This window comes from Marmota monax, unplaced genomic scaffold (assembly GCF_021218885.2).
Source record: "Marmota monax isolate L192 unplaced genomic scaffold, Marmota_monax_Labrador192_F-V1.1 WCK01_AAM20220418_F8-fsc00187, whole genome shotgun sequence".
NCBI classification, from domain to species: Eukaryota; Metazoa; Chordata; class Mammalia; order Rodentia; family Sciuridae; genus Marmota; species Marmota monax.
Window position 1 is genome coordinate 2864843 of NW_026694837.1, and position 26208 is coordinate 2891050.

The 26208-nt window shown below is 50.1% G+C and overlaps 2 protein-coding genes across 23 annotated transcripts in view; one reads left to right on the forward strand and one right to left on the reverse strand.

Moving 5' to 3' along the window:
- Lrrc73 (leucine rich repeat containing 73) lies at nucleotides 1-3461 on the forward strand. The gene is made up of 6 exons (XM_046426197.2): nucleotides 1-477; nucleotides 1010-1170; nucleotides 1495-1617; nucleotides 2064-2164; nucleotides 2312-2534; nucleotides 2682-3461. The coding sequence occupies exons 1-6, from the start codon at nucleotides 206-208 to the stop codon at nucleotides 2750-2752; spliced, it is 951 nt and encodes a 316-aa protein (XP_046282153.1). The 5' UTR covers nucleotides 1-205; the 3' UTR covers nucleotides 2753-3461.
- Nucleotides 3453-26208, reverse strand: part of Tjap1 (tight junction associated protein 1) — a 26359-nt gene continuing 3603 nt past the window's right edge. For 3 of the 22 annotated variants that reach the window (XM_046426184.1, XM_046426186.2, XM_046426185.2), the window contains exons 3-14: nucleotides 24886-24970; nucleotides 18420-18549; nucleotides 11844-11957; nucleotides 11190-11287; nucleotides 10033-10158; nucleotides 8448-8476; nucleotides 7496-7657; nucleotides 7215-7281; nucleotides 6929-6958; nucleotides 6108-6215; nucleotides 5908-5991; nucleotides 3453-5191 (exon numbers count right to left, since the gene is read on the reverse strand). In XM_046426184.1, the coding sequence (XP_046282140.1) occupies nucleotides 4094-5191; nucleotides 5908-5991; nucleotides 6108-6215; nucleotides 6929-6958; nucleotides 7215-7281; nucleotides 7496-7657; nucleotides 8448-8476; nucleotides 10033-10131 (1677 nt within the window). In that variant the 5' untranslated portion in view covers nucleotides 10132-10158; nucleotides 11190-11287; nucleotides 11844-11957; nucleotides 18420-18549; nucleotides 24886-24970 and the 3' untranslated portion in view covers nucleotides 3453-4093. Of the gene's footprint in view, nucleotides 5192-5907; nucleotides 5992-6107; nucleotides 6216-6928; nucleotides 6959-7214; nucleotides 7282-7495; nucleotides 7658-8447; nucleotides 8477-10032; nucleotides 10159-10773; nucleotides 10886-11189; nucleotides 11288-11843; nucleotides 12007-18419; nucleotides 18550-24885; nucleotides 24971-26208 lie in introns of all 22 variants that reach the window. The other 19 variants (XM_058573203.1, XM_046426189.2, XM_046426188.2 and 16 more) reach the window with 13 other exon arrangements.

A 26208-nucleotide genomic window follows, 5' to 3' on the forward strand; every position in this document is an offset into this window, starting at 1 on the left:
GCTTCTCCGCCTCTGCGGCCGCCGCTGCAGCCACTGCCTCAGCCGCCGCCGCCGACACCGCCGCCTCCACCTCTGCCTCCGCCTCCTCCCCCGCTCCGTCCGCGACCCCAGCCAGGGCCCCAGCCCCAGCCCCGGCCTCGCCCGCGACCCGGCCAACCTCCTCCCCGGCCCCGGCCCGGGCCCCGGCGGCCCAGCCGCGGGTACCATGCTGCCCAGCTCCATCCAGATTTCCGGAGAGCCGCTGTCAGGCGCCGAGGTGCGGGACATCTGCCGCGGCCTGCGCGACAACGCCGTGCGCCTGCTCTCCCTGCGCGGCTGCCGCCTCTGCGACCGCGACTTCGGCCGCATCTGCCGGGCCCTGGCCGGGGCCACGTCCCTCGCTCAGCTCAATCTTAACCTAGGCGTCGTGTCCAGCCCCAGCCGCATCAAGCAGCTGGCGGAGGCGCTGCGAACCAACCGCTCCATCCAGTCCCTCTTGTGAGTGCGCCCCCTCGCAAGGGGGTCCCGGGCACTGCACCCCTCCACGTACTCCTCCTGCCACCTCCTGTTCCTCCACTTTCTAGTACCTGACTTGCCACCAGCCAGCCTTTACGCCCCTATACACACACCTCATCCTTCTGCCCATCCCTCAAGCACACGCCTTATCTCTGCCCAGGCGGCCCCACACGAAACGGGATACCCAACCCGTCCTGGCAGGGCCTGTCATACCTCCCCACCTCCCCACCCGCATTTACCTCACGGGGGCAGCCCTTCAGTTCCCAAGAAAGAATACCCCCATGGAGACTACCTGCGTGCCCACAGAAGAATTCAGTCCAACACCCACACCCCTTCTATGCCCCACCCTCTGCAATGTCCTGGATTCCAGTCCCTGCCCCAGAAAAGCAAGCAAATTCGCCTTCCAACTGAGAATTTTCATTCTTCCTTTACCAGGCCTCTCAGGGGAGGTGCCCCTTTCCCAAATAGATAAGGCTAATGACTACAATAACTGCTCTCTTGCCTCACCCCCCAGCCTGCATGGGAGCCCTCTGACAGATGCTGGGCTGGCCTTGCTGAACCCAGCCCTGGCCCTCCACCCTGCCCTCGTGGCTCTCGACCTCGGGGACTGTATGCTGGGTGATGAAGCTATCAACCTCATCTGTGGCCTCCTCCCCCCAGATGGGGCCAAGTCGGGTGAGCAGGGTTCTACTGAGGACATAGGCTAGTGTGGCCTTGATAAAAAAAAAAAGTAGTGGGAAGGGGGTGTGGTCCTCCGAGGGTGTGGTTGAGAATGTCTTTTTTACTCCTCTCAGGAAATGGGGCTGAACACTGAGCAGGGTGAAGACTCAGGGATCCAGGCAGGGCCAGGCAGGGGAGGCATGGGTCCTCACTGGCTCTGGAGCTCTGTGTTTGGGGATGGAGTGGCTCCCAGCCACTAGGGATATCCCAGAGATAGGAAAGGGGCTGAATGAGAGACTGATTCTCCCCATCCTGGCTTCTCATTACAATGTTGCCCAGGCTTGAAAGAGCTAACGCTGAGCGCCAACCCTGGCATCACCCCTAAGGGCTGGAGCCGCCTCGCCATTGCTGTGGCCCACAGCTCCCAAGTCCGCGTCCTCAATCTGGACTACAACCCCCTGGGTGAGTCTCAAGACCACTTCCTTCAGTTCTCAGGGCCCCATGCACTATCCAAGAAACTGTGACCACCAGTTGCCATGGTGGCCCCAACACTGGGGGAGGGAAGAGGAAGGAGAGCCCCCCCCCCCCCGCCAAGGATCTAGTTGGTAGTAGATGAGCAATCCTGTGTGGAGCAATAGATGACCAACGGGTCGAGCAAACCATCAGTCAGCACCCTACACGTACTCTACGTACTCCTCCTGTCACTTCCTGTCTTCCCACCAACCAGCCTTTACGCCCCTTCACCCGCTCTGTTCACTCATTAATCACAATGCTACACTCTTGGCCACTATCAATTAGGGTCTCCTAGCCAGGGGCTGGGTCTAAGGTTGTTAGTGTAATGGGGGAGCTGACCAGGAGAAAGGGTTAATCCCTGTGTGTGAGTACATGAATGTGTGCTTTCTCCCCAGGTGACCATGTGGCAGGGATGCTAGCTGTAGCTGTAGCCTCCAGCCGCACCCTAGAAGTCCTAGATTTGGAGGGTACAGGGCTTACGAACCAGTCAGCTCAGGTAAGAAGTCTTCATGTTTTGGGGACAGGCCAGAGGGTCAGGGTGGAGGTTAGTGTGTCTGTGGACATAACCTAAGGGGTGGCAGGTTGGGTCTGAGGACCTGTCTTAACTGTGTTCAACCTTTTCTATACTCTTCCCCACCCCCAGACTCTGCTGGACATGGTAGAAAATTATCCCACAGCTCTGCGGAGCCTAGTGTTGGCTGAGAACAGCATCAGCCCAGAGCTGCAGCAGCAAATCTGCGACCTACTCTCTGAGGGGGAAGAGGAAGAGGAGGTGGCAGGAGGGACTGGTGACACCCAGGAATGGGAGAGAGGACGGGAGCCTGCTGCCCACCAGAGGGGCAACAGCTCCTGGATGTGCCCCAGCGGTAAGAACCCAGAGGGTTAATTAGAACCAGTCTGAAAGAGATTTGGGACAAGGAGAGTGGGTGTGGAAACCTATGCCATCTCCCCTCTGTGTGTGGTTCCCACTGAGGAACAAGTGATGATCTGAACACCCTTCTGCCTTTCCACAGATCCCAGTTCTCAGATGGTGCTAATGACATCAGGACTAGGGGACAGTCTGTTGGCTGAAACCGAGATGTGACTCTCCATTTGGGCTTCTGCACATCATTACACTTGTCTATGTCCTCAGCACCTTCCTCCAGATGTCAGGGCTTGGGAGGTTGGGGAAAGGGGTTGCTTGGGGCTCTGGCAGCTCCTGGCACTAGTGGGAGGCTCTGGAAGCTGTGACTAGGCAATGGCTATGGGGTGGGGGTGGGGGTGCTGAACCCAGGGCAAGGCCTCTGGACCTGTTGGCAGTTCTTGACTGCAACCCGCTGGCTCGGAAGAGATTTTACAAACTCCCCAACCTGGTGTGTGGCAGTGGTCACTGGGGACCCAGAAATGGGAGGAACTCAAACTACCACTAGGCACCATTAGGGGGCAGTATCACCCCACCGCCCAAGCACCAGGCAGCACACTCTCCCAATAAGCCTAGCCCAGGTCTAGGACCTGGGATTCTGGGTGACACATCACAAGCTCCATGAAGATTCTAAAAAAAGAAGAGAATAGGTCCAAAGCAGGGCTGGACTGAACCCTACTTATTGAGGGGAGATCCAGGGGCTCTAAGGTTGTGGGTGCCCCTTCTGCTGCTTGCTGCTCTGTGCCCAGGGACACCATAGGCAGAATGTGTTAAGGGGAGTCACTGGCAAAGACTAGGGAAAAAACTAGGTCTGAAAATATGAAAATACTCAAGAATGGGGAGAAGAATGGGAGAGGAAAGGTCATTAAGGAAAATAAGGCCATACCAGTAAAATAATTTTATTTGCTTTTAAAATAGTCATCAATGTGAAATTTCCCCAAATTGGGAGTAACAGTCTAGAGCCAAGGTTAAGAATGGGGCCAGGCCTAACCCAGAACCCACTTTGAGGCCCCTAAAGCCCACACTCCCTTCCAGAGGGAGGGAGGAAACATCTGAGGGGAGCCCTGAGTCAGTTGCTCCCTCATCCCTGGGCCCAGCTGAGCCAGGCCCCTTGAGGGCAGCAGCTTGTGCAGAGAAAAACTGGTGAGAATCAGAAATTAAGAGGTTAATAACCCCAGTAATACCCCCCAAAACAACCAAAGCTCATGAATATAAAAGGAGGATGGAAGATGAACACTGATGATCGAGCCCCTGGGCTCCCCAGAACAGCCCAATTTGAGCTGGTTGACTGGAGGACAGCACTTGAGACCCAATTGCATGTTACCTTTGGAAAATAAACATTCCAAGAAAAGGAAAAAAAAATCATGAATGAGGCAAGCTGGTGCCAGTGTCAATGCAGCTGAAAGGCCTAGTGTGGCCTCTCTTTCACACAAGGAACAGAGCTGTGCAGGTGTGGGAAGGAAGAGCTCAAGCGCCTAGGCCTTCTGCAGGCCCAGTGCGACATCAGCAGGAAAGCAAGTGGGCCTAGCTGAGCAGGGTGCCCTGCTCTTGGGCCTGGGTCAGGCTGTCTTTGCGGTGAAGATGGTGCACCCCCATCCTCTTGGGACTGCGCTGTGGGCGGCTAGAGCTGGTGAGAGGCCAGGCCCTGCCCTCAGTATGGTAAGTGCCAGGCCCTTCTGTCCCCCTACCACCAGGCAGCAGGCTCTGACGCTCTTCTTCAGGGCTGATGGGCAGGTTCAACTCTTCTTCCTCCTCCTCCCTGGGAAAACCAGAGTCAGGTTCTGTTGGCAGCAAAAGCCCACTCTCATCAGGTAGGGAAGAAGGTGCTGGAACCACCTCATCTCTGTCAGCAGGGTTAAGGGCAAAATGGCGCTGCAGTTCAGGGAGTGCATCGCGCCCAAAGGCTGTGCGCTGGACCACAGCAGCAGGTGGTGGAGTGCGGTCCACAAATGCACGCTGCCAGCTGGCTAGCAGGTCCTCTTCAGAGCTGGCTGAGCTGGCAGGGGTGCTGAGTGTTGGGGGTGCTGGGTTGGGTTGGTGGTGGGGTGAGGCCTGGGCCGAGACAGGGCTGCTGGGTAGAGGGCTAGGGCGGGCCCGTTCACTCCCCTCCTCCACCAGACTCAGGGAGATGGCCTGGCGGGTAGCATAAGTGCAGTTGGGCAGGGGACTGTTACGAGGGATCCGAACCTTATCTTCAGAGAACTCTATTACCTTGCGGCCAGGATACAGTGGGTGTGGTGGAGATGGGGTGGGGTATGGACTCAGCTTCTCAATGGCTGGCAAGGGTAGCTCTTCCTCTGGGGAGCCTCCTGTAGTACCCAGAGAATGGCATTCTCCATTGGGTTGCAGGGTGGGACTGCCAGGGGCTGGAGGACTAGCTGGGTCACCAGGAGCACCCCCACTCATGTCCACATGCACAAAGACATCCTCAGCCAAGGGGTGCCCAGTACTGCCTGACTGTGCTGAATTGAGCAGTAAAGACTCTGGCTTCTCCAACACCCGGGCAATGACTGAAGTAGGCACCACAGCTCCTGGGGCCAGGCTAGGAGCAGGGCCTGGGCTGGAAGCCTCTTGACCACTGTGCAGATGTTTCCGAACCATGTCCTGTAGCTCACAAGGCAGCTGGGATAAAGGAGCAGAAAAAGGAAGAGAGATGTGAATGATTCCAACTGAAAACAGCTTGACTCTGCAAAACTAATGGCTACCACATATAGTACCACTGTGTACTGTTTACTTTCTGCTGAATAACATCATTTCATAGATAAATAGGCTCAGTCGGTGTAAAATAACTTGAAACTTTTGATTAACACAGCCAGAATTTGAATCCAGATCTACTGCTGAGACCTGTGTACTCTCAAATTTCTATCTCCCCTACCTCGGCAGTGGCTTCTATCCAAATCAGACTTCTGTTTGGAGAATCTACAGATCAGTACCCCTACAAATACCTCTATTTTTGTAGGCTGCATTGACCTTGGACCTGAGGCCCTTGGGTCTACAGTTTGCCTCCTGAGGTGATGGGATCATATGGGCCTAATCCTTTCACAATACTCATGGCCAATAGCTCTGGCCATCCCCTCTTTCCTGCAAAGTGTCCTCAAACTGAGTCTCTTGTCTCTGATTATAAAAATAACAGGGCTAGCCCCAGCACTATCAATGAGCAATAACATGGGGGACACCAGCAAGGCTGACTGGCTTGAGGGGCAACATGGAGGCAAGTAGGCAAAACAGAAAGGAGGAGCTAAATGAAGGAGGATGAAGACAGGTGCAGAAACTTGAGTGTAAGGGGTCCTAAAAAGGCTGGAATGGCACCGGTCAAGCAAGGGGTATGCTCAACTCACATCGGCGAACTTGTGGTTACGGAAGTGCGACTTGTTGCACTTGAGGAGCTGCACAGCCAGGTTGCAGTCCAGCCGGTACCGTTCCTACAGACACGGATGTGCTTCAGATCCCAGCCTGGCCCTGCTCAGGGAGCAGGGCTAGCCAGGACAGACCCCACCACTGTCAGGAAAGGCCCTCCGAGCAGGTGCAGTATACGTACATTGAGCTCCTCTAGCTTGTTGATGGTGTTCTTGGCATCCAGCAGCTTGTTGGTCAGCTCCACGATCTCCCAGTCGAGTGTCTTCCTATCCATCTCAGCCTTCTTAATCTGAGGCACAGACTTGTGGTAAACCCAATCCAGACCCCACTGGCCCTTCCTCCCCTCCACCACCTCCCAGCCCAGAGATATGAGGCCACATGTGCCAGGACAGCCACGGCAGACAGAGCAGACAAATGATGGACAGACAGAAGGAGACTGGGCACCTCTCTCCTGCTCTCTGGAGTGGCTGTTGGTGGGGCCATGTGGGCCCAGGACAGAGGCAGTGTAAGAACTGTCCATTCACTGAGGGAGTTTGGGGGCCTCTAGGCACTAGTCAAGGCAGTTGGTACCTCAGAGACTAACTGCCACCTGTGTGCAGCATTTCCAGGACAGGACTAGGAAGAGGGAGTGGGGCTGGGTGACAGCTGAGATGCCTGTGAGATTAGATGATTGGGGAGGAAAGGAGTTGCAGGTTCAAAAGTAGCCTTCTGATCTTCAGTTCATGGACTGGATCTATAGCCTCCCCTCCCATCAAACAGCTGGGCCTACTGTCACTGCAGCCAGGAAGTATTCCATGGTGACATCAGTATCTGCCAGAGCCAAGGGCAGAAGCCCCAGCCCTCTTCCAGGAGGGAGGCACTGATTACCAAATGAGCCTCACATAGGGAGAGGCAAGAGGTAGGTGCCCTCGGGGGGTAGAGGAAATAGCCAGGACCCCCCAATCCCAAAATTTGGCTAAGGAGGCCAGGGTAAGGGAAAAAACACACAAACTCAGACGCAACTGCAAAAATCCAGCTGTGGCTAAGAGAGGCCTGAGAGGAGAATGCAGCAGCAACGGTGGCAGCATGAGGGGGAGACGAGGAGAGAAGAGAAACAGTGTGAGCATTAAGACAGTCCCCACGTGCATAGCACACTGCGGTTCCCTCCCCACCACTGCCCCACTTCCATCCCTCCTAAATCCCAGGGCAGAATGGCATTTTCCTGGCAAGTCCTGGCCCCCTGCTACACTGTGAGCACAGTGCTAACCAAATCACCCTGCTAACCAAATCACCCTCCTAGACACGTTACCAGTGTATGCAACTTGTCCTCCAGCTCCTGGTTGGTCCGCTGGGAAGCCGTATAACTGTTCTGCAGCCTGAAGAGGAATACAAGGCAGACACCTGGTCAAGATCGAATTTTTCAGGCCCTACTCAGCTCCTCCTCCACTTGGATCGTGGGCAAATCAATTTCCTAGAACCTCTCCCAGAACATCAGTTTTCTAATCAGAATCAGGTCATCTCTGAGGCCTCTTCCAGCTAACATCCTGTGAACACAAAAACGCTCATTTGCCTCTGGCCCCTGGATCACACCTGCGGAATTTGTCCTTAAACTTGTCCAGCTCTTCGCGGCTCTGGCCTAGCTCCAGCTCCAGGCAGTCTTGCCCAATTTCCAGCTCACGCTCCAGGGCTTCAGTGCGTCTGGTGGCAGAGGCCAGACGCCGACGAAGCTCTTCATTCTCTTGCTGCAAAAGCCTAGGATGCAGGAAGATACAGAGGAGCCTCAGAGAGAGAAGAGCCAGTCCTGGAGTTTTGGGTGGAGCTCAAGAAAGAAGGCAAGGGATGATATGGGGACAGGCAACTGAAAGGAGGGGCGGACAACTGAAAGCAGAGGGATTCCTAGAGCTTCAGCTCAAGTTGAGGGTAGCAAGTTCCACCGGCCTGCTGGACCTGAGAACAGAACCTGAGTTGGATGGTAAGGGAGGGAGAGGGGATGGGAGGGAACACTCCACTCCTCCAACTATTACAGAAGAAAACCAGGAAAACAGGACAGAATTGGATGGGGCAGAGCTCCCAACCTGTCTCTTGTTACCACCTAAGCCAGCCAGCCAGCCACCAAACCCCCCAGCTCCAGTTTCCTCACTGCACAATCAGGCTTCTCCATTATTAATCCTGTGGAAATCCAGCCGAGCACTGCCCTCCTCTCCAGAGTTCTTGTGTGGCTATCAGAAAGGGCCATATGGGGGCAGCTGGCACAAGAGATCATTCTGTTCTCTCTGGACAGGACTTGGGGAGGGGCTGCTTGGCAAGAGCAGGCCCCTTAGACCCATCCACCTCCTCATTCCAGGTTCTCTGGAATCCCACACAACAAAACTCCCTTTTCCTGAAAAAATATCCAGAACATCAACCGACATCCCAGAGTTCCTAAAACACCCCATTTACCTCTACTCCCCTAATCCAAGGAAAGTCTGACTGTATGAGTAGCCTAACCTGGAGCTAAGAAGGACAGTCAAGGCAGGCAGTATCACAGGCAGCAGATACTCACTTCATTCTCTCTGCATCAGTCAGGGGCTCCTGAACAAAAAAGAACATAAGCTTGAGGCTCAGCTCTGGACCATTGGCCTCCTAGATGGTCCCCTCTCCAAACAGCCCTGAAAAGGGCCATGTCTAAAGTCTAAAGACTCTCACAGAAGAGAGCTAAGGGCCTTCTAGAGATGAATGCAATCCAGTAATGCCCAGACAAGCCTAGATTACTCTCTCCTGTGCCAGCTAGAAGACTCTAGAACTCCTTCCAACCTTCACCCTTAATCCTAGAATAATTTTTCAAATGGATCCTGGTACCCATGCTACCTCTCCCCAGGAGGGAACCTCTCAGCTATCCACTGGGTTCTTCATGGGCCCTGTCTCCACATAAGCATGGCAGAGACCTTCCAGAGAAATGAATAAATCAGGCCAAACTACAGAAGAATTCTGAGTTTTACCAAAGTCTTCTCAGTCCTCTGTGGGGAAGATAAGGGCAAAATCAGGACCTTGAAGGCTCAGGAAGAATAAATGCATGGGTGAAGGAGAGCCTTTGGGCTAATCCTAAATGAGAGGATGTTTTTAACCTGTACCATCTTCCCCAAACCCCAATGGCTCAAGAGTCAGAGCTTGGGCAACTATATAGCACAGCAGGCAAAGGCTATGTACAGCAGGAAGGAAATGTGAAGGGCCTACTCCAAATGAACCTAACTCCAACAGAACTGTAGTTAGAGGCAAGAAAATGAGGTGGGTGGCTCAGATCATGGACTTTGGAGCCAATGACACCTGAATTTGACTCTGTTCCACTGCATACTGGTTATATAACCTTAACTTCACTAAGCCTTATTTCCCTCAACTTATAAGACTGGAGGATGCCCACCAGGTGGCACCTAGAATAATAGCTGGCATTTTTATCTAATACTCCCTGAACTGAAAGGGAAAAGCAATGGCATTTTGTACACTGGTGGGCCATGTGCACCATGTACATGTGCAGCATATACACCGATGCTCAGCGTCTGTTGAATTTCAAGTCCTTTAAACATGTTCCATGTGCTATGGAGGCAGGGCAGCAAGGACAGTCAACCACCACAACACTTGCCTCATCCTCTCAGGAGGCTTAACAAGGGAGGAGAGCTAACCTGGAGTATGCTGTTAACTATATGCCTTCCAAGAGCAGAGTCTAGACCTAACACAGTTCCTGGAAAGAAGTATATGTTTAACACATATGAGCCAAACAAAATAAAGCTAGAGGAGGGGCCAGAATTCCTGGTGACAATAAAGAGCAGGTGCTCTGGTTGAATGGCTCTTCTCCACTAGAGGGCTAGAGAGTCTGGTGGGCTGCCTCTCACAAGGAGAATAATACTGTATGGGAACACTCTTGCTAAGCTCTGATGGCTCTGGGGTTCCCTGGCATATGGACTATAGTCCCCCATAAGGCTGCATTTCCCATATGAGGACTACTGCACTAGGAAACCCTAGGCCTGTATAATCAGCACTGCCACATGCTCAGCCCAACTCGGGAAACCAGTAGCTCAGACAGAAGTCAGCCGGACACCCAGCCTCAGGGACCTGCTCTTGCCAGCCAGGACTCAGGTACCAATCTTACTGACCTCCTGTTCCAGTCGGGACCCAGGAATTTCCAGCCGCAGCTCCCGATGCTCCGGCGGTGCCTTACGGTAGGGTTTCTTGGCAGGGGCTGCACTGGTCATTCTGGGAGGTGTGGGCTCCTCCACTTTCTGAGGAGAAGTCAGGAAGGAAAAGGTTCAAAAATGTGGTTAAGAGGTCTTTGGATTGAGAGGAAAAAATAATGATCAAAGGGGACATATATTGGTGCCAACATAGGCCTGGGCCATTGTTGGGGTCATTAGAAGGGCTGGACTTTGATGTGTTGGTCCCCATAAGTCAGGGCAGTGCTGGGGGATGGGGACTGGGTCCCATAGGGAACAGACAGGCAGGAAAGGCAGGGCCCAAATCCTGGACACCAGAACAAGTGGACCTTGCTGTAAGAGTGGGGTAGGAACTCAAGAACAGTCAACTGCTTTCCCTTGAAAGTGGAAGGGGCTGCAGAGGGAAAACTACTCTCTGTTTAAATGTTTCCTCAACTCTATACTGGGGCAGCTCTGAGCAGCACCAATTTCACAGGGTTGCTGTAGAGATTATCTAAGGCACTAAGAACAGTGCCCACCTGTTAAGAAATGCTCAGTAAATGCTTACTTTTTAGGGTTGGGGTTGTGCCTCAGCAGTAGAGCACTCACCCAGCAAGTGCAAGGCCCTGGGTTCGATTCTTAGCACCACACAAAAATAAATAAACAAATGTATATTAAAAAAATAACTTCAAAAAAAATGCTTACTTTTGGGGCTGGGGATGTGGCTCAAGCGATAGCGTGCTCGCCTGGCATGCGTGCGGCCCGGGTTCGATCCTCAGCACCACATTCAAAAAAAGATGTGGTGTCCGCCGAAAAACTAAAAAAAAAACATTAAAAAAAATTCTCTAAAAAAAAAAAAAAGAAATGCCTACTTTTTAAAACATTGTAAGCAAACACAGGGTTTGAAGATGTTCACTCAACCCAGGCTCCTTGGTGGAGATCTCCAGGCTTGAGAGAGCTCCCTGGCCACTGCCACTGAAGGCCAAGCCCTTCTGGCCTTTCCACTCTCTTTTCACCAGCTTCCACCAAGACAGGACACCTGCCTACCTGCCTGCCCCCTCACCTACCAGCTCCCCTAGAAGAGATCCAAGTGAGGGACATAGGCCTCGTCAGGAACATACCGTCTATTCGTCAGCAGCTCTCTCCGTTCTGCTGTCCAAGAGTTAGCCCTCGGTTCTCTGCATCCCACAACCCCTCCACTTCCTCTAGCCAAGAGCTCCTGAAACCAGAGAAGGGAAGAAAGTGGAAACCAGGTGTCAGCGCCTATCTGTCAGTGCCACAGGCCTGCTTGCCCAGTTCAGGACTTAGAAGGCCCCAGGGAAAGCCAGGCAAGGACATCAAACAGTGGTCTTGAGGGAGAAGTGGTAGAGGCAGATGATGACTGAGACACTGGGTTCCCTCCTTTCTCCAGACAAGACATCTCTCTTCACACAACTTCATGGTCCCAGCCTACCATGTGCCTGACTCTGGAATAGGTTGGATTCTGTCCTGTCCCTATCCCCACCTTGCAGCTGTCCTATTCATCTCCCAGGCCTCTCAGAGTCTGGAAACAAGAGATTTAGGGAACATGGGTTACAATCAATAACACAATGAAAAAGCCTAGCAGAGATACAAGAAGATGGGCAGAGAAGATGCTGGAAAGGGAGTTCCTGAACTATTTCACAATGAACCTAAAGATCACTTCTGTGTAATGGTGGTCAACAGACTTGGCAATGAGGAAAGGTAGGTCCAAGAAATAAAATCTGAAAGGCAGTAATTTAGACAATTTTGCTCACCTTCTTCCCCTGAGGACATCTGGCAAATATCTGGAGACACTTTTGGTTGTCAAAATCTGGAGGGCTGGGGTTGTGGCTCAGTGGTAGAGCGCTCACCTAGCACGTGCAAGGCTCCTCAGCACCACATAAAAATAAATAAATAAAATAAAGATATTGTGTCCAACTAAAAAAAAAAAAAAAAAAAAAAATTAAAACTGATGGAGGTGTGTACTACTGGCACCTAGTGGGTGGAGGTCAGGGATGCTGCTAATCATCCCACAATGCACAGGACACCCCAACAAAGCATTATCAACAGCAAGGGTCGGCAGTGCTCAGGTTGAGAAACACTGCTACAGAAAACCCCAGCAGGGAAGCTGAGACCTCTAGTTCCAGGCTCAGAGCTACTCTGGCACACTGTGGATCTCTGGCTAACTCCCTTCCTCAATGTATAAACCTGCTCCGCATCTACGCCGATGTGGCTCCACAAAGTGACCTGTGAGGTCCCCTCCAGGTTTTGTGTTTCCAAGATCTACCCAGTGCCCTTCCTGGCTCCCATCTGTAATAAACTAGGCTACAGCATGGGGGCAGTAGCCACCACAGTGATCCATGGAGGTAGTAACCTTAGGTGGCCTTCTGGGCATAAAAAACAATCTCTTCCCACCCCCATCAACCTAAACAGAGCTGGGGGCAGAGGGAAGCCTTGCAGGCTAAAGCATGTGTTCCTACTGTCAGGACATGTCCTGGCCAGGACTCCAACAGGGCCTGGGGCAGGAAGAATGGGGTGGGGGCAGGGAGGGCGGGAAAGCAGTAGTCTCTCTTCTGTCTGGTCCCTGGTCTGGGGTTTTGGGGGGAGCTGGGGTGTGGCAGCACAGGCACGAGCCGCCAGCCTCCACCCCTCTTATGAGAGGCAAAAACGTGTCCCCACAGGGTATAGGCAGCATGCTCTGTTGGGCTGACTCCCTACACAGGAATCCAGGCGGGCCTGAAAGGACAGTACATTCCTGGAGTGTGGGGGAGCAAACAAGTCACTGCCACATGTGCCCTGAGGCTGCCCCTCCAGAAGCCCTGGAGTTTGGGCTCCCATGGCCTGAGGAGAAGCCCACAAAGTACCAAAGCAGCCTGAATACCCTGACCCTGATACTCAGTGGATATATGTGTGGATGTGCATACTGAGTTGGAAAACGAAAGGGCCAGGGACACAAGAATAAGACAGGCAGTTGAGAGCTTATAGAAACCCAAGGTAGTGGAGCTGGGGTTGTGGCTCATTGGTAGAGTGCTTGCCTAGCATGCACAAGGCACTGGGTTCGATCCTCAGTACCACATAAATGTAAAATAAAGATACTGTGTCCACCTAAAACTTAAGAATAAATATTTTTTAAAAAAAAGAAAAGAAAGAAATAAACCCAATGTAGTAGGGCTGGGATTACAGCTCAGTGGTACAGCACTTGCCTAGCATGTGTGAGGCCCGGGGTTCGATTCTCAGCACTACTTATAAATAAATGAATAAAACAAAGATCCATCAACAACTAAAAAAATATATGTATTTTAAAAATTAAAAAAGAAAAAGAAACCCAGTGGAAGGCTCCCAGAAGTTAGTCTCTATATCTCCCTCCTTTCCAGAGGAACTAGGTCGCTACATTCTTCCCCCTTTCCTCCTTGGTCAGCTAAGGTGCCCCTTTCACCTGACATTCTCCTCCTTTCTCTATTCTCAGCCTCTTCTTTACTTTCCTATCCTTATTCCTGCCAAGGCTCACGCTATCCTCTAGGTACCAGAACACTTGTGTGAATGGTGGAGTGGGAGTGGGGGCAGGGAGGACATGGATATGCCCAGGTACCTGATAACCTTACCTGCAGGCAGAGCTGCCTCACTGCAGGCCCCACACATAATATAGTTCATCCCACCTCAGACCTTAAGATCCTCCTCCCAGCTAAGCACACATTTATTTCTATGGCTTCTCTAGCTAGGAACATCTAGCTTGCTGAATAGAGAACAGTGTGGGTACAGCTGGCAGTGAGATGGGCAGTAAATGCAGACAGGGAGTCTGGGGGTGCAGGGTGTGGTGAGAGGTTGTTTTCTCCTAGCCAGGGCCTACTCTCATCAAACATGCCACAGTCACAGGATGGGGAACACTCCTAACCAAGGAAGCAGAAAGTAATGCTCATGGGAAAGACAATATATTGGGGCACCTGCAGTATTCTCCAACCCAAGTCCACCAGGGAGATCTGTGCCACTCCCTGCCCCCTGTCCATAAATACCAGGGCATGTTGGGACACCAGGCCCTAGCTCTAACTCCTAAAATCTGCTAAGTGCCTCAGATCCAGTCAACAAGAGGCTCATAATTCCGGCACAGAAAAGGAACACAAAGGGCCAGGCAGCCCACTCTTCTAGACTGAAGAACAGACCCAAGGAAGAGTGAGAAACAGCTGGAAACCAGGTTTCCCCAAGATGAGAAAAGACAAAAGGGATGAACTGGTGGCATTGGAATAGTACCACCAGGAAGACTCCACTAGCCACATCCCCTTCATCCAAAAGTTTCCCAGGTTGCTCTGGAGTATTTCAGCCTGAGGAGGACTCCCAATCCTGTGCTGAGGTCTCCAGGGAAAGCAGCAGGACAAACTAAGAATGGGCCACGGGCTGGGACAAGCAAGCTGCAGCCAAATGTAGCTTCTGGGGCCTCTTGGCCTCTAGGTGCTGAGTGGGGCTCCAGGGTGCCACCAAAAAAAAAAAAAAAACGGTCTTCTAGAAGGTCTGGCAATAAATAGGGAAGCGTCCCTCTCCCATGCCCATCCAACTCACCTGAGTCTCAGGGAATTGGGGCAGATGACCCAGGATGTGAGGTTACCAAGTTGTGCTGGGTCTCTATTATAATAGCTGTGCCCTCAGAGAAGGGCTGAGGCCTTTCCAGGTGGGAACCCTGGGTGACTGGATCTGGCTTGGGGCACCTTCAGATCGACCTGCCAGCACTGTTGATGGAGACACCCAGGGTAGCAGCCACCCCTCCCCATCCCCTGAAGGTGAAGTGAGCCGAAAAGGGGCTCTCCTAGTCCCTCACCACCCCTACTCCACCCTTCCTCAGCTCCACCTCCTTCCTCTGCTTCATGGCACTCATTTTTCACTTAACTCAAAAATCAGTTCGGAAGGAAAGAGTATCTCATATCTGCTGGGGCCAGGGCAAGGGGTGGGGGTGATAGCTTCCTAATTGCCATGTTGCAATCTGCCGCCTGTTGCCGCCTGCCCCGTATTAAATACCTTTTCCCTGATTACAGCCCATGGGGCACGATTAGTTGCCTTCAGAGAACAAAGTCGACTTTCATTAGAAATGGGACTCAGCATGCACAGGAACCTGCACTATGAACCCACTGAACAGCTGAGCAGAGTACAGAGATAGATGGAAGGCATAATCTGTACCAGAAGCTGGCTGAGCAGTGTTCTTTACTCAAAGGACAAAAAAGTGTGCCAAGCTTCATCTAGCCAGACGGGATTCACACCTGCCCCCTTCTGTGGATATGTGCATATGACTGGGGCTTCCATTGTAGCCAGAGATGGCTACCGCTGGAGTTGAAGTGGGATAAGAGAAAAACCTCTCAGAATCCTGATTCTTTCCAAACCCCTATCCTTACTACTCCTCCCAGCAAACATCCTCTCAGGAGGCAACAGGAAAAAGGTTCAAGCACAAGAGGCACATGGATGCTCTCCCACTCCCTCTGCGGTCCTTTCTGGGATCTGCCCAAGGCCTAGCAAAGTACAGGAGAGGAAGGAGGTCTGAGTATGCGGCTGCAGTCTGCCCACTGAGGTCTCAGAGGCCACCTCTACAGTGGCCCAGGAGAGGGAGACAGGAACAAATCCACAATGGATGTGGCTTTTTAGATTTTCAATCTTCCCTCTTCAAACATCTCCAGCTCCCCCAGAACATCTCTGCACTACCACACTGCATAACTCCACTGACCCAGGATCAGCTGCCCCACAGGGACCGACTGGCTCCCTACTACCCACGTCACCAGCCCCTCCTTTAAGATATTATGCCCCAACAGTTTATCTGGGCTCAGAGCATTTCTGAATCTACTGATAAGCCTTTCTGCTCACAGATATCAATAATTCAAGCAAGCAAAGGGTCAATGCACCCAATCTTCTGACTCAGGGAAAATCACTAGAACTCTTCTTCAAAAATCACTAGAACTCTTCTTCATAATTCAAATAAGGTACAACGTAGGCTAGTAATTACTACTGCTTTTGAAATGAAAGGAAAAGCAGCCTCATTGCAGAACTTGCTGGGTATGCTGTGTGTTGCCTATTCCCTCCAAACCAGCAAGAGATAAATAAACCACATAAGCCCTTCCAAAAGCCCCTCATCAAACACTAAAACACAACTAGTCCAATCACACAGAGAATGGGGCCAACTCAGGAACTGCTCTGAGTCTTAAGCTTTGATGTGGAGTGGGAGGTGCACACCTTTGTGGGGTAGGATAACCCTTCCCACAAAAGCCTGGCTGCTTCTTGAGCCTCTGAAATTCAAGCTCTGCCTCCAACTGAAGTCCAAAAAACAAACCACCATCTTGCAAGGGCCAGCCCTGTGATCAAGTGACCCAACAGTGGTCTGTGGATTGCTTATGAAGATTGCCACCATCCTGTGCCACAATATAGTCCCTCTCCACCCTGACTGCCTGTATAAGAGGCAGAACAGTTCCCCCAGCATGGCAAGCTGATCCTAGGAAAGCTGGGTTCAGCCATCTCCAGTCTCCCCCTGGTGCCCCTCCCACTTGCCACCAGCCCCCAGTTTCCGGCCTGCAGCTGTTCCTAAGATACATGAGCAAAGCCCTCAGCAATCCTGGGCACGTGGCAGGCAGGCAGCCAACAGTTCATGGGGTGGGGCCTGGGCAGAGGTTCTGCTCAGGTTAGATGAGTAGGATGGAAGATGCCAGTCTGTGCCCGGACCAGCTCTTCTGCTCCTCCAACAACTATGCCTACCACCCCTCTGGGCAAGTACAACCTCACCCTCTTGGGACCAGCTGCCTGCAGTCCTTTCCTGGCTCTCTGCCTACTCTAAAGTGAACAGACTGACAAGGTTTTGAAAGCCAAAGGACAGTAATCATTCTGCCCCGAGAATAATCCTGAGGATTCAGCACTAGTACTAGTGAACTGTGAGAGCTCATCTGGCTCACCACCTGAGCAAACACCTCTAGTCTATCTACCTGACCCTCAGCTAAGCACACACTTAATAGGAACAAAACAGTTAAAGGCTTGATGATGGTCCAAGCTCCCCACAATAAAGGGAGAACCAAAAAGTCCCTGAGTTCACAGCCAGCAGCTGACATTATTCTCAATGCCTTTTCTGTATGAATGTCCCTAAACCAGGCCTCACTAGAATCACTAAAGCTCTTTTCATAATTCAAAGAAGGTACAACTCCAGGTCTTTTCTGCTTTCCTGATCAGAGGTAGGCCCAAAATCCCTCCAGCTTGCTAAAAAAAAAAATTCCCTGCACCCCTTCCATTTATACACAACCACCCCAAGCTATTAGTCAGGTCCCTGCCTTCTCCCTCCCAGCCCAACAGGAACAGAGTCCATCTCAAGGGCCTGAGAGCCTCCAGCTCCCCTGGCCAGCCTGCCCAGCACTACACTGCCTCCAGAGCCTAGAAACAGTCTTTCTAAAGAGCTGTACAGATCAGCAGAAAGCACCACGCAGCTGGCCTTCCCGATATCTCCAGAACCCTCTTTCCCTCTCAAGCCTGGAGGAAGAAAGGCTCCCAAGGGTGGAAGCCTCTCTATGCCAGTCAGCACTCATCAATCTCCCACTGAGGCCAGGACCTTTTCTGGGCACAATGTGGAGTCCAAAGCCAAGTCTTGCCTCTCTGGCTGAGGCGCCCTTCTCAGCACTTCTCGGCTAAAGTCCACCTGAAGTTCCAAATGTGGAAGTAGGCAGGGGCCCCAACTCTACCAGCTCCACCTCCCAGAGTGACAGTCGCCAATGGGAGTTATATCTCAGACAGGTACCTGGTTCTGGGTTCCAGCTTTCAGTTAAAGTAGCTTTTATTTTCTGCCCAGGGACATTCCCAGTGCCCCGGCAACATTCTACTCAACCTCTCCACCCAGAAGAGAACCTGGCAGTTGATCCTAACTTCTTATCCTACTATGAGAGTAATGGAGACACTCTCCAATCTTCTGCTCTTGACAAAAGGAGGAAATGCTTGGTCTAAAGAAAAATATCGTTCCATCTAGCTTCAGCTGTACATGATGCATGAGCAGCAGAAGCAGCATGGTAACCAGGGGATACCTCAAACTCTGCGGTGCTAAAAGCATAGACTGAATGGAAATTCCATCCAATTCTGTTTTGAAAGAGAACCGAGGAGCACAGTACTGAGGGGAGTGGGAAAGGGGTGCTGAAGAGTCCAGCAGCAGGCTGGCAGATGGGCAGGTGATATATACAGGACAGCTCACTGTCCTGGCCATGAAAGGGGACACATCCCCACCCACAGCTGGGAGATTGGGAGATGACACCAAATAAGCTAAGGAGAGGAGGCAGTTAGGTTGGGGAAAGAATGGAGGAGAGACACTGCTGGTGATACCCCAGGGTGGGTTAGCTGGCCAAGGTTAGACTCACAGGGTTAGTGTCTTCTCCCCAACCAGCCAGCTCTCCTGGTTATTGCTGTTAGTGACAGACTCATGGCAGACGCCCTCCAGGCACTCCATATAAACAGACAGCTTGGTTTGTGAGCAGCCCAACTCCGGAGCTGCAAAGAGAGAGCAAAGGAAGGGCCAAGCTGTGGGATGCCCGCAGGTGCACACAGCACTCTCCAGTGTATTGCAGAACCACCTCTGGATTCACTACCTGACCCTTCAGAGCTTTGTGCCACCCAGAAAGGAAGCCAGGTAAAGCAGAACACTCTGCCAGCTCGCTGAGCCAGGCAACAAGCTTCTGATTGTTCAAAAGAAAGAAAAAAGCCAGGCACTGTGGTGCACTCCTGTAATACCAGCAATTCAGGAGGCAGAGACAGAAGGAACACAAGTTGGAGGCCAGCCTCAGCAACATACCAAGTGACCCTGCCACAAAATAAAAAATAACAAGGGCTAGGACGGAGCTCAGTGGTAGAGCACCCCCAAATTTTTAAAAATAAAAAATAGAAAGAGAAGACATCTGTTATGGAAGAGAACACAGTTCCCAGTCTCTCTATTCCCTAGTCGCTGATGCCAGGCTGCACTAGGACTCTGAATACTGGGTCATAAGAACAAAGCCCCCACAGCTGCAGCTGCCACCCGTCTCATGCCTGTGCCAGCACAGTGCATCCCACTACCTCCCACAGGCTCTGAGGGAAGGGGCTAGGAGAGAACCAGCTGAGGACCAGAGGCTGTGACAAGAGCTATATGGGAAAGCACAGCACAATGGAGTAGTGTGTGACCCAGCCTAGAGCAGGGTCAGTCAAAGGAAGGGGTGGCACACTGCCACTTAACAGTTTCTGAGAGGGCCAGGGGGATGGCACTTCCCAGGCAACCATCTTGCAGAGCAAGGATGAAGGCTACTGCCAGGCTCCCCAGACTCCAATAGGGGCTATTCTCCCCTCTCAGAAGGAGTAATGCAGAGGGTGGCTAGTCTGCCCAACACAGCAAGCTGGAGAACAGTAGCAACTCTTTCCTTAAGATTCCAGAGGCACCAGGAAGAAAGTGACACACATCCCAGTTTAGAAAACGCAAGGCAAATGCCTCCACAGCAGTGGAGTCCTACAGGATATGTCCTCTGGGGCAACAGGACAGGAAATGTACAGCACACATTCCTGCAAACACAAGGAAAGCCAGGAAAGGGGTTCTCTTCCCTATTCTAGGAAACCCTGTAGGCTCTGTGATGACGCTGGTGAAAAGGGAAGACTAGTTACCACCCCAACCCCATGCATGGGCCTGTCCTTCTCCCAAGCCCAGGGTCAAGATTCATGAAGGCAAGAAAATCCTCTAATAGGCTCTTCAACTGCCCACCTGTGGGAGGCCAACCTTACGGGTGACTGAGCTACACTCCCCAGCTGGATGCTGAGGCACTCAGTCACAGAAATGGGTGTGTCTTGCTACAGCCCCATGGGTGAAGCTATGCTCACCTGTTCATTTGTAATATAACCCCTTGCCCTGTTTAGGATAGAATCTTCCATGGAAGTGCCTTGTGTGTGTCCCCTCCTCTTACTGTGCCCCTGGGTGTGGCCTACCCAGGTGTCAGTCAACCTGCTGACAGTGGACATCATGAAGATAGACTCAGCCCCTGAAACCTGATCCCTTGCCTCATTTGAATAGCTTCTCCTCAATAAAAGGGGTCAGCGTGCTCTCGCGCTCTCTCTCTTTCTGCAGACCCTTAAGAGGTCCCTCAGAGGAGCCGTCACAGCAACCCCAAAGAAAAAGGTATTTGTGTCTCTTGTGTGGTTATTTCGTGCAGCCCAGTTAGCCCAGTTTAACTAGAGTGATCTCTGAGCCTTTTAGTCGCAAGAACAGAAACCCGGCACCCACCAAGTGGGATCCCTGTATATGTTTAACTATAGTCCCAGAGCCCAAAATGACCAAGGTGTTACTTAGACAAGAGACAACCATCTATAGGATAGACACAACTCTTCTATAGGCCCTGACCATTTTCCTAGACTCATTAGAAAACCCATCTACTGATAGGCGACCTTCAAAACCCTCACTCTGAAAAGATCTAAGAACTCTAAAAAAAAACCAGTCAGACAAGGTTTGCTTTCAAATGGTAGATGCAGCAAGTAACCTGGATAATTCAGTTTTAGAAGTCAGGGCCTCTTGCTACACTGAAACAGCAAAAGGGAGCCAGCCCTAGAAGACCCCCTATGCTAGGGAGGACACTCTACCAGGCTACCCAGAGGCTCCCACAGGGTCTAATCTACTCCTGGGCAACTTAAGAGAACAGAGCAGTGGAAGAACAGGATGCATTAGTACTGGGGTGTATTTGTTTTTAAAGGTGATAAGTGCTGAGGAATGTCTAGAAGAATACAAAAATGACTAGAAACTTCTCAGTGATAAATGATGAATACTGGTTCCCTATCATTAGGGAAGGGGATTAGGAGCAGTGGGAACTAAAGGGAGGGTCTTATTTTTTAATTTTGTTTATTTTTCTGTAGGATTGGTATTTTTCTACAAGAGATATTTATTGTGTTTATGATGAAAAGCAACAGTCCCTAGACAGACAAAACTCCTCCATCTATACTACATTTTACCATTCTGGAAACAGTGTCACTTCCACTGTATTTCTGTTGATTCTTACAGAACAGCTGGATTTCTCCCATTTCAGGTTCAGAGAAAACAAGTAGCTTGCCCAAAACAAGGGCAGTACTGGGACAGAACCCTGTCCTGTCTTTAATTCCACTGCAAAGCACAGAAAACTGACCTGTCCAGTCAGTTAGTATGCACTCTGCTGGCACAGGCATGAGTCAGCCACTGGCCAATTCTGCCCTCATTGCAAGACCCTCAAAAGTTTTAAGGTTGAATTCCCCATCAGGCAGACTGAGATGGTATAGAGACCAGTGCTCAGAAACTCAAATATTAGCTCAGAGTTCCATCCTACTAATTAGCTGAGTGGAATACTAGGGCTTGGGAGGTCTACTCTGACTTCCCAGGAGGAAGACCCTCCCTTCTCAGGAGATAGTGCCAAGTTCCCTGATCCAGTTCACTGGAAGAGCACAGAAATTTCTCACAAAGAGGGGGCCACGTCCTTTACAGATTTTACTGTCATCTAGTAGACCGGTGGTACTTCTAAGACAGTAACCAACAATGCTGTCCCTTTCTAGTGCTCAGAGCCAGTCCAAGAGAAACTTGGTCCTTCTATTTATTTTATTTTATTGGTACTGGGGATTGAATCCAGGGGTGCTTTACCACTGAGCGACATTCCCAGTCCTTTTTAATTTTTATTTTGAGACTAAATTGTAGAGGTTAGCCTTGAACTTATGATCCTCCTGCCAGTCTCCTGAGTTGCTGGGATTACAGGTGTGTGCCACAATGCCTTAGCTAATGAGATCCAGTCCTTCTGAGGCCTAAATGCACACAACACAATCCAGTCAGACTAGCTGATCCAACCTCCTCTCAGGTCTGCTTAACAAACAATGCAATTTATCACTCCCACCAAGACCCATCAGCAAAGCTATGCCACTATGCAACGCATACTCCCACACTGAGAGACAAAGGGTAGAGCCCAGGGGAAATTTCTTCACTTCACTTTTAGCTATTGGTTTCATCCTTTTGATTCAACTGGGCATTGATAAAAGTTGTAGTTATCCCCGTCCCCCCACAAGCAGCCCCATCCCCCCCAAGCAGTGAGCACACCTAGTTGGGACTATCCATACAACTCAGCAGGTTGCCTCGGCACTGAAAGGCCTTAAAGAATAACAGAGGAGGCCAGCAAGACTTTTAGGAGATGTTAATTAAGGAAGAAAAACTACCTCCTCTTTTAACCCCTTCCTGCTGGCACAGGAGCCTTTTATTAGAAAATAAAAAGGCTAGAAGGAAAGAGAGTTGAATCCAAGCACCTGGCAGATCATTTAACCACATGAATTCAATGCTAGAAAATAATTAGTAACAATATTGTTAACACTATCACCTTTTGTTTATGCAAGACCTTCCTTCCTGACCTCAAAAGGCTTTGCCAGGGAGATCCTGTATACTTTAATCTCACCCAGGAGGATGGGCTGGGTCACACAGGATAGCTCGGCACTAGGACCTCAATGCTCAGCCTTCGATCAGCGATACGAAGCGTTGGATTCTATCTCAGCACCACATAAAAATATAAATAAATAAAATAAAGATATTGAGTCCAACTACAACTAAAAAAATATTAAAAAAAAAAAAAAGTAGCAGCAGCAGCAGCTTCAGAGACAGATTTACACTACAATGAGGTAAGTGCTCTGTGATCACAGAGATGCACCCAGCTGGGGCAGGAGTTTAAGGACCAAACTAGAAAGCAGTCCTGTAGAGGACTCACATATCTTCCTCATCTCACTGCAAGCTCATACTGGAGTACTACCTGGCATTAATTATACAAATAAGAGGTCTAGTAGATACAGTGGCACATGCCTTTATAATCCCAGCTAGGAGAGAGGCTGAGGCAGGAGGATCTAAAATTCAAGGCCAACCTGGGCAACGTGGTATGGGCTGGGAAAAGAAGACACTTAAGAAATCTAAACCTCTGCAAACAAATTCCTTTGTTATTTGTTGGGGACTGCTGCCCTGAGGACTAGCCCAATCAACTACACTAGAAACTAAAAGGAAAAAAATGGATTGTGACTCTCAGTTACAAATCCTATTCTTGTGGAGAATCCGAGTTAAGCCTATTCATGACACAAGAAGACCATCAAAGCCATAAGAAAATTGGGGCCAAGAAGCCTGGCTTCCTCAATGCCTGCATGTGTTCCATGAGTGTCACCTAATACTTTTCAATCCATAAAATATCAAGGAACATGGTCCGAAACACTCCATCCAGTCATCCACTGCATGCAGCTTTCGGTCTACTCAGTCTTATTTACATTATGAACACACATCTACCAGCCTTACTTGTACCCACTAGGAATTCAACCAGGTCTGCTCAGCTCCAAATCAGACTATCACACTGCTCATAGCACCTCCTGCACCAACTCCCCTACCCAGGATCAGGAGAGTTGCTACGCCACAGGAGGTTAGCCAAGTGAAAAACAAAGTGAACAGAGAACTTAGGACTCAATATGTTAAGTGCCAGAACAGAGTTCAAACCAAGTGCTGCTGGGAGTCAAGGAAAGGAAAACAAGGAAGGCTTCTCACTGGAGGAGGCAAAGGAGCTGGGTCTTAGCAGATGAGCAGTTTGAGACAGAAGGATTATGGACAAAGCAAGGTACACAGGCAAAGAGGAATAAAATAAATGATGGCCATAATAAGTTGGAGAGCAGTGAGAAATTTAGGGGCCCTGAAGCACAGAACAGATGAGGTGGAGTGGCAACACCTCAGATTAAAGGACTGCTCTTGGGCCAGAATGTAAAGAGCCTTTTGCATGCCAACATCAAGAATATGGACTTTAACTTAAATAAGGGAGAACCCACAGTATTTCTAAGGAAAGAGGGTTTTTTGTTTTGTTTTTTCAGAGGTACAGAAGTTTATTTAGAAAGTAGATATGCATTCAAGGGAGAATACGGCTTATCTTCAGAAGGAAAAGCCAAGAATTTTTAATAGGAAAGGGTTTTTTTGGGGGGGAGGGGAACGGGAGGGGAGGTTGTACCAGGAATTGAATTCAGGGCCACTGAGCCATATCCCCAGCCCTATATCTTGTATTTTATTTAGAGACAGGGTCTCACTGAGTTGCTTAGCCCCTCACCATTGCAGAGGCTGGCTTTGATTTTGCTATCCTCCTGCCTCAGACTCCTGAGCTGCTGGGATTACAGGCATTTGCCACTGCGCCCAGCCAGGAAAGTAATTTTGACAGCAGCATGAAAGACAGATTGGAGGGGGAAAAGAATGCCCACCACGTTTCAATCATTCTGCATGTACTACAATATTATAAAGTACCTATTAAATGCCCAGCATCATCCTAAATGCTAGAAATACAGTAGTAAATGAGACACAGTCACTGTTCTAAGGGCACTTACAGTCTTGTGAGAGTCAGACAAGTAAACAGGCAAATAAGATATAGCAGTATTAGAAGCAAGTACAGAAGAGGAGCCTTAAAGGTAGGTTGGGTACTAAAGAAAATGTTTTAGTCAGCTTTTGTGTTGCTGACCAAAATTGTTCCTGACCTTAAAAGAACTACTTAAGAGGGGGGAAATTTTATTTGGGGCTCACAATTTCAGAAGCCTCAGTCCCCAGATGTCTGACTCCATTGCTCTGGGCCCAAGAGGAGGCAGCACATCACAGGGGAAGGGCAGAGCAGAGGGAAGTTGCTTCTCTCATGGCAGCAAAGAAGCAGGGAGAGGGGAAGGGGCCATAGGACAGATGTACCCTTCCAGGGCACCCCTCCAGTAACCCACCTTTGCCAGCCATTCCCATCTGCCTACAGTTATCACCCAGACAGCCCATTCAAACTAGGATGGGCTGATTAGGTTACAGTTCTCACAATTCAAACATCTTACCTCTGAATATTCCTGCATTAACAAGAGATTTGGGGGGACACCTCATATCGGAACCATAACAGGAAGACACATTTTAAACTGAGACCTAAAGGACAAAAAAAGGAAGGTTAACAGAGATTACAGGTCAGGAAATGCAGACAGTAGCACCTGTGTGTGCAAGGGCCCAGAAACTAGAAATAACAAGCAAAGTTTAGAGAGCTGTTAAGAGGATGGATCCATGTAAGAAATGAAGGCTCAGCTGCAGAGATCCTTGGCACTTCAAATACAGTTCCAAGGAAGAAGTGAAGGAATCAGATTCAAAGATAATGCCTGAATGAGGGGCACTATGAGAAGAAATTGATTTACGCAAAAACAAAAATGGTATAAGGGGACAAGTGGCTCAAAATCCATCAGTCCCCATCCTGTAATTCAATTATTTGCTAAAATGTGACCTGAGTCCAGAAAGTCTGAAGACATCTACTAAAACACACAGTTATACTCTAGGAAGATAACACATTTCAGTATGCTGACTGCAGGACATTATTCTGGGATGCATGGTTTCTAAGTTAACAGAGAAAGGGAGCAAGACCAACAAGATACCACAACAAATAGAAAAATTTACTAGAAGGCTGGGCCAGAGTTCCCAGGGAAATCCCAAAGTCCTGGGCCCCCAACTCCCTTGAAATCAGGTTAGGACAACCAGAAACATGCCTACTCTGATAGCAGGGTAGAAAGTCATTTATTGAAGAAAAAGATGGGCCTGAGGGCATGTTAAGTAGACAGAACATGACTCAGAAGAACCAGTCTTAAATACAGGGCAAATGAAAACCAGTCAATCAAACCCTGGCACACCTCTGCCCCCAGTTTGCATGCAGCCTCCGCCTTGCTAAAGGGAAAGAGACTTGAGCACAACCAGGGCCATTATCAGACAACATAGGCTTCAGCAGAAGCACATCTGTTTTCCATTTCACCTTATGCTGAATGGAGGAAGCTGTTTAAAATGTCTCCTTTTTTTCTCCTGTGTAGGTTGCTATTTGCTATTTTTAAAAGAAAGACTATATCCAGACTGTCTATGAATTTAATACTATAGAACTGCTCTTATCAGTAATCAGTCAAAAATAAGCCTATGTTCACATCTATCTTATCACAGACACCCCCACCCGGCCTCCTTAAAGGCAATTTAGAGTGGATTTGAGTCTGTTCGCTCAACCCAGCCCAAGGTTTTCCAAAGGGCAGTCACCAAGTTGAATCATGAACAGAGAGCCCAGATTTTGCTAACACAGCAGAGCCACTGTCCCTGCACCAGTTATTATTTCTGAGAACAAGACGGCTGTGATGAAGAAC

What these genes read in the sequence shown, in the direction of transcription:
- Lrrc73 (XM_046426197.2), top strand. Translation starts at nt 206, where the DNA reads ATGCTGCCCAGCTCCATCCAGATTTCCGGAGAGCCGCTGTCAGGCGCC. An exon ending in CGCTCCATCCAGTCCCTCTT is followed by an intron (nt 478 to 1,009) that starts GTGAGTGCGCCC and finishes CTCACCCCCCAG; the next exon opens with CCTGCATGGGAGCCCTCTGA. An exon ending in TCTGGACTACAACCCCCTGG is followed by an intron (nt 1,618 to 2,063) that starts GTGAGTCTCAAG and finishes CTTTCTCCCCAG; the next exon opens with GTGACCATGTGGCAGGGATG.